This window comes from Apteryx rowi, unplaced genomic scaffold, assembly GCF_003343035.1.
Source record: "Apteryx rowi isolate R43461 unplaced genomic scaffold, aptRow1 scaffold_389, whole genome shotgun sequence".
Classification (NCBI taxonomy): domain Eukaryota; kingdom Metazoa; phylum Chordata; class Aves; order Apterygiformes; family Apterygidae; genus Apteryx; species Apteryx rowi.
The window spans coordinates 53,649-61,117 of record NW_020450407.1 but is presented as its reverse complement, the minus strand read 5'-3'; the positions used below and the strand labels follow the sequence as shown (position 1 = coordinate 61,117).

General features: G+C 42.8%; 1 protein-coding gene and 1 long non-coding RNA gene across 2 annotated transcripts in view; one reads left to right on the top strand and one right to left on the bottom strand.

Annotated features, from left to right (window-relative positions):
- Positions 1-735, bottom strand: part of LOC112970253 — a 6,681-nt gene extending 5,946 nt beyond the window's left edge. The window contains exon 1 of the long non-coding RNA XR_003254933.1: positions 547-735. This is a non-coding gene — a long non-coding RNA (uncharacterized LOC112970253). The remainder of the gene's footprint in view (positions 1-546) is intronic.
- MAML3 (mastermind like transcriptional coactivator 3) overlaps positions 1-7,469 on the top strand; it is a 246,643-nt gene extending 239,174 nt beyond the window's left edge. The window contains exons 3-5 of the mRNA XM_026074448.1: positions 661-927; positions 3,108-3,195; positions 6,416-7,469. Coding sequence (XP_025930233.1) covers positions 661-927; positions 3,108-3,195; positions 6,416-7,392 — 1,332 coding nt within the window. The 3' untranslated portion in view covers positions 7,393-7,469. The remainder of the gene's footprint in view (positions 1-660; positions 928-3,107; positions 3,196-6,415) is intronic.

Sequence of the window (7,469 nt, the reverse complement as noted above, 5' to 3'; positions counted from 1 at the left end):
CGGGCCGCGGCGGGGCTCCGGCCGCTTCACAAATTTTGAGTTCAGGTGCTGTTTAAGCTTAGCCCTTGCCCTTTTATCGCTGCTTTTTCCCCAGCGCTAAAAGGCAGCAAATTGGACTAGGAACTTCAAGCGGGGCGGGTTTAGGGGAAGGGGTCTGTGGCATCACGTAGGTCCTGCATCACTGCAGCTTTCGGTCTGGAGCTGTGGGATGGAAATCTTAAATAAATAGGTTACGTGGTTAAATCCAGAGCTTCTGGCACAATATAGGGGGAATTAGTGTTGGCAGCTTTCACTATTTATTGTGTGTGCCTAAGACCTCAGCTCCTGAATCCAGAGGATTGTGTGAAAATTTTGTTACGGAGAAGAGGAAGGAAGCGGAAAAGGAGGGAAAATGTGTTTCTGGTTTCCATGATGACGGAGAAAAAACTTGGAAGAACATGACTCAAAAGTTACATATCCTGCCTGAAAATAAACCAAGTACACAACTTTCCTATCTTTGACATTAACGAATTGTAAAGTAGTCTAGGTTTTTCCAAAGACACTTACTTTCTTCAAGCTCCAGTCCTCACCCACAGACTCCCCGCTTACTGTTCGCGGTCCGTCATTTCCCTTCCCACGGAGCGCACTGAATAATGATGCTGTCTCTCTCTCTTTGCACAGGAGCAGCACCAGGTGGGGTTGTCTCGGACCGCAGGGCCTATGCAGCCTGCTGTCCCGCCGGGTTCTGGTAGTGTGGTCGCAGGCTCCAGCTCGGGGGCTCCCACCTTCCTGGGGAACCAGCCGCAAGCAGCCATCATGAAGCAGATGCTGATTGAGCAGAGGGCCCAGCTCCACGTGATAGAGCAGCAGAAGCAGCAGTTTCTAAGGGAGCAAAGGCAGCAGCAGCAGCAGCAGCAGCAGCAGCAGCAGCAGATGCTAGCAGAGCAGGTACAGTATCTCTATGTCTCAGGCACTCCAGCACATGCTGGTATGAGAACATGAGCATGAGAGGCGGTGCAGCACCAGCCCTTCCTTTAAGATTTGATAATTCCTCCTCTGTGGCTTATATCATGCTGTTTCAGCCACAGTTATCAAAGAAGAGGCATCTGTTTCAGTCTTACCATTAGCTTGGCAAATATTACCTCTGTTGCCAGCAGTGAACATGACAGTTGCATGTGGTTTTAGACACTGAAACAGTTAAGTTCTTACCTCTTACCTCATGATGCTTTTAGCCTGGCAGAAGCACACTCTGCTACCGTGAGAGCTGGTTTTGCTCTCCCCTTCCTCTGACTGTTGTCTTGCACTGGCAAAAGCTATATACAGACATGCAGTGATCTGGAACAAAGATTTGACGTGGGTTAAAAGTAATCTAGCAAAAAAAAAAGTTAGTATTTACCCAGATAAATTCCTTCATCTGGTTTATCAGACAATAGCACAAATGGTTTTGTTAGCTCAAGGGAAAGGCAGCATCAAGGCGGGAACTGAAGGCAGAAGTGGGAGAAGAGTGAAATCACCTCTTACAGTGGCAGTGTGAAACTGCTGCATTAGAGTCTGTCACGTGGCTCCTGGGGCTCTCAGACCTGTGCAATATGGATGTTAAATTGCCTGGCCTGAATGGTAATGTCCTACCCATGTTTAACCCAGCTGTAGTTTGCAGCACAGGAGAAAGTCAGTGGAAAGTCCCACCGATCAGTTAATGTAGGCTCATACCTAAGTTTAAACTTGTTGTCCCTTAACTTCCACCCAGAAAATGTTCTGATAGGTCAATAGTTGCTTTAACCCTGTTTCACCTCCCTTGCTGGGGGAATACAGGTTAAAATCTGGGGCCTGTTTTAATTTGAGCTAGAACTTGTTCCTGTTGTGCTACCACTGACATATTTCTAGTCCTACCTTCTTCTTCCTACAGTCCTCTTGAGAAATGGAAAAAAAATCTCCCATAGTGAGCAAGGGCACTCCTCGAGATATTCAGGGAAGAGATGCATGAGTAGGGTCAAAGGTGAGCAAGTGCAGAAGAATGAAGATGCAGTAGTGCTCTCACATGGGCTAGGCCACTTCAAGTGTATAAACCCAAGAGCCAGTCACTAACTTGGCTATTGAAGGCAAGCCTATAAGTGTTGAAGAACTCCAGGACTGTACTGTTAAATGTGTTGGACATAGATGAAAAGTGATCAAGTCACAGTCCTCAAGCACCCAGTTTTTCAGGTGCTTTGTGCCTAAAAAGGTTCCCTTTATCTTTTTGATAGTTTGTAACAAACATTTTTGAACACAGGGATTTAGTTTTTGCTTCTTTCCCATCTTTGCCATTCCCTTACCCTTGTTACTCAGCCTTGCTTTTGGACACGGCATTTGTACAGCCTGCTAACGAAACAACAAGATATGTCCTTACATTAACTGCTTAGTCAAATATACCGTAGTCTTTGAAAGCACTGATAGACACACTCTCTGTTTTTATAATCAACCATTGATTGTGTTTTAAATGCATGAGTATTCATAGAAAACAACCACAGAAGACCAGCGTGAGCTGGATCAAGGGATGGAAGCATTTTGCTGTCACCTGCTCCTCAAATATCATTTAATGAAGCAGAAGAGAAAAAGTGCCTTAATAGCCCTTTTTCTTTTGGCTAGAGAATGGTTCTAGGCCACAGCATTGAGTTTGGGATGCAATATTCCTCGCAGCTGAGCATTTTGAGTGCAGAGCTGGACTAAGTCTTGTACCAGGAATACATATCTCTAGACCTTGGCAAGATTGGGGGAAGAAAAGCATGTGTGGTTACAGTTGCACTTCAGACCTAGGTGTGCAGTTATCTCCTATCCTTCTCTCTTCTTTCAGTCTGAAGACAGTTAAGTTTGCACTTCAGAGGTCAAGATGAAGAGCTTGTAAGTGAGAAGAGCTGATGTTAGCCTCGGTGCTTATTCCTTTTTGAACCAAAAGGAGTCCATGTGCTGAGTAGCCCAAGTACTCTCAGAAGGACTCTTCAAATGAGTCTGCTTGTCTCTCGAGAACAGCTTGCTAGATAAGAAACACTGCAGTTTTGCTGCAGTACTTTTGTCATCAGCCCCTTTCTTAGCTTGCTAATTAATTAATCATCTCTTTCTCTTCTACTTTTTTTTTCCTCATTCATTTTCAGCAGTTGCAGCAGCAGTCACATTTGCCTCGGCAGCATCTTCAGCAACAGCGGAACCCATATCCAGTGCAACAGGTCAATCAGTTTCAAGGTAAAAGTCAAATTCTTTTTCCCATATTAGAGTCAACTTATGCCCCTATAGCAGGCATATGAAAGTTCATTCATTTTGTGAAGACCAGGGGTTAAGTAGTGTGCCAGAGCAGGAGGTCAGGCTGTAAGGCACTTGCACATACTATGTATTTTACCAAAGGGTTTTGCCCACTTCCATATATTTAGTTAAGTTTCTAATTTCCTTTCTGCTCCCCTCAGCAAAAGCTGCATTTTTCATTTGTCCACTGTTCTGCCTCTTTGACTTCTGGATTCTGTGAATTTATCTTGTCTGCCCCATTCTCATTATATATATTTTTTTCAGCCAGTGTCTCTCACTCTGTCTTGCTTTTACTCCTCTTCATTCTCCACTTTGTTTAACTTGATGAGCAGGGAATTTCAGAGAGGTCATCTTAATCTGGAGAAGGACTAGGCAGAAGTGTCTGATAAATGTCAGGTATGGGGAAAAACAGTGAAATGTATGAGATGAAAATAGAGGGTTCTTTTAAATCGACTCAAAAACACAAGGATTATTTCAGTATGCTTGCAGATAATTGAAGAAATTATGGAAAAAAATTTTGGTTTAGGAAAAAAAGTTAATTCTGAGCTTTTTAAGTACGAAGCATCAGCTGAATGTCTTCACTAACCATGGATTCTAAATATACACAGGACTAAGACACACTTGTGCTGTGTATTCCTGATAATGCCAGGTAACTGCAATAAAAACAAGTGAGGCAAGCATATTGCAGTTCCAGTATCCAGGTATTGAAGTGACAGTCAGCTCTTCTGCTGGTCTTTAACAGGATAGCTCTACAGATCACCTTCTAATTCCTGTCTTTGGCAGCATAAATTCTATATGAAATGAAAGTGCTCTCAATAATTCATCTGCAAAATCAAAATGTATGTGTGTGTACCATCATACATTAGTTGAGAATCATATGTAAAATTTTTCTATATTAAAGCTTTTTTGAAAATATGCCTTCACATCTATTATTTAAAAGAAATGCAGAACAGGGTTTAGGCTAATCTGACCAAGCAAAGAATTCATTTTCATAAATGAGCTAATTTAAATATAAATATTTGATCWTTTTTTCTCTTTAATCACAAGAATGTAATCCAGTGCAGTAGGTTATGTGTAAGTGAGACCAGAAGGTGGCCCAAAATCTTAAAATCTGTTGCATCTCTCTTTTGACTACTTGTCTAACTGCTGTGTCAAACAGTAGCTCACAAAAGTAGTATGAACTACATGCTGATAGGGACTCCTCTGGAGGTTTTCAGCTGCTGAGTTCAATTCAAAAATAGCTAAAGATACATTAAATAAGTTCTTAACATTATTCATATACTTAAGTACTTGCTGGAGTCATTGTAAAAAGTGACATCTTCCAATCATGAAAGAAAGAGGTGATCTAAATTAAAAGGAACTGCCARTCATTGAGAAAACAGTTTAATTGATAGCATAGGTATAGTAAAAGCTGCCACGACATTTGCCCTGTGCAACTGGGATCCATATGGTCTCTCTTAATGCTACAGAATGCTTTATTTATCTATATGTTGGAGAGGTGACCTGAAAGCATCTTCCAGAAGTTTTACCTGCTGTCGGAAAAAGAAGATGTGGCCATCCACTCTGTCATGTGTGCAAAACTGTATGAATGGCACTTCCTTTATCCATACCCATTTCTCATGGAAACCTAGACAATGTAAATAGCAGGGCCTGGTATTCTGTATTCTGATGTTCAGGCCTGTTATCCACAGCTGAGGAACAACTGGTAGGGACTGATTTAAGAACATCCTGATTTTGTTGTGCAGCTTATGACTCTTAAAGAAACTTTTTATATTTACATTTAATAATGTTTGAGCTGGGACTAATTGTCTGCATCATTCTCTTGGAGCTTCACCTGCAGAGTATTTTATCATTTTAGTTTGCTATGGTATTGACTCAAAACCACAATGAACCTGTGGCATAATCAGAGCTCTGGTGATTGTTTTTAAATAAAGATAGTAAATACAAAAGTATATTGACTTCCCAGAAATCGATAACTTCCCCCCTGCTTCTCCCCCACAAAGGAAGACACAAGCGTGGTGCAGTTATCTGCCATGGTGTGGAATTTAACAAGGTTAGGATTTTCTGGTTTCCCATCACTGGCCTAATGTGGAGTAAAATGTGCTTATAATATTGATTCACTAATACACTCTCCCTGCTTTAAATGTCCACAAAAAACAATTTTTCTTCTTTCCATAGACTTAAGCAGTAACAATGATATAGAAAATCCATTCATTTATGCCTCCTGAGCTATTAAAAAATTGATTGGCCTTCTGAGTCTGACATTTCCATTTTCAAGGCTTACTTTTGAAAGACAATGGAGATATTTAAGAGAGAGCTTCAAACAGTTAACTAAAGATCAGCTATTTTGCTTCCGTTGAAGGCCAGTGGAAGTTTTCTCATTTGTTTGGTAGATGCTGGATCAGGCTTATCTGAGGAAGATAAATACCACTGAATTCCAGTGTGTGTGTATAACTTAAAAAAGTCTTAGGGACTGATTTTTTGCATGGAGGAGATGGTACATTGTCACTGGTCCTGGGAAAAAAAACACACAGAAAAAGGAAGCCTCAAATTCACTTTGGAAATAGGACTCTGTGGACTCATGCATCACACATGGAATCAGGTTGAGTTTTTACTTCAGAAACCCAAAGCCATGAATGTTTCTGGGTACAAATCCTAACATTCTTATAACTGGGAATTGTTTAATGAGTAAATCATTGGCCTTTTAACCTTGTCAGCCCCATTTTAGGCCTTGTGGGAAATTAAGCTGGTGGTCTGTATTGATAGTATTCTCTACCGAACAGTGTCCCACTTCACAAATTGAATACATAATATGATCAGCAACTCTTGTTAGGGTAACACGCAAGCTGTGCTGCCTCTCACCCTCAAGGAGAGGGGACTTTGCAGGTGAGGACTGAGGCTGCAGTCAGAATGATGTGGGGAACACGTAACCTCTGAAGTGTGACTAACAATAGGCTGCAAGTGTCTCTCCCAAGGATGGATAACCTTCTAGCTCTCTGCTAACCTTCACATGAAACAGTAATTTATTCACTCCAAAAGCACAGCAATCTGGAATCCTACTGTGATGCAGGAGGCTTCTACAGATTCTCTCTTATGCAAAGATGTGTTAATTAAGATTTACAAAGTTGTATTTTTTTCTTACCTTCCCCACTTTTTGGTGTAGGTTCTCCCCAGGATATGGCAGCCGTGCGAAACCAAGCAGCACTCCAGAGCATGAGGACGTCCCGAATGATGGCTCAGAACGCAAGCATGATGGCAATGGGTCCCTCCCAGAACCCGAGCATGCTGCCTACAACAGCAGGCCAGTCAGACATGGGCATGGCTCCTTACAGCAACGCCTCCTCCAGCCAACCAGGAATGTACACTATGAGCACAGGGATGAGCCAAATGTTGCAGCACCCAAACCAAAGTGGCATGAACATGGCACATAACACAGGCCAGGGAACGAGGCAGCCTGCCTCTGGACAAGCGGTGGGAATGGTCAGCAATTTTGGTCAGAACATGCTGGTAAACTCTGCTCTTCCCCAACATCAGCAGCAGATGAAAGGACCTGTGGGCCAGGTCTTACCCAGGCCACAAGCACCACGACTTCAAAACCTGATGGGGACTGTCCCTCAAGGAACACAAAACTGGCAGCAGCGAGGCTTACAAGGTATACCCGGAAGGACTAGCAGTGAAATCGGGCCTTTCAATAATGGTACAACATACCCAATGCAGTCTGGGCAGCCAAGGCTGTCCAAGCAACATTTTCCACAGGGACTTAATCAGACAGTTGTGGACGCTAGTGGAACAGTAAGAGCCCTGAACCCAGCAATGGGGAGACAATTGCTGCAACAAGGAACCAGCCAGGCCAGGCCAATGGTTATGCCTGCAATAAGCCAAGGGGTCCCCACTATGTCTGGTTTTAGTCAGCCTCCTACACAACAGATGCCAGGTGGCAACTTTGCTCAGAGCAGCCAAGGCCAGGCCTACGAGAGGAATCCCACTCAGGACATATCTTACAATTACAGTAGTGAAGGAGCCGGGGGGTCATTCTCGAATTTAGGGGAGGGTACAGACCTTGTGGACTCCATCATTAAGAGCGGACCAGGGGATGAGTGGATACAAGAACTTGATGAGTTGTTTGGAAATCCCCAGTGAACAGGCTTGTATAGTCTGGAGCTTTGGTTGTTGTGATTTTTTTTTTTTTTTAAGAGAAAGTTGGATATTTTCTCCAT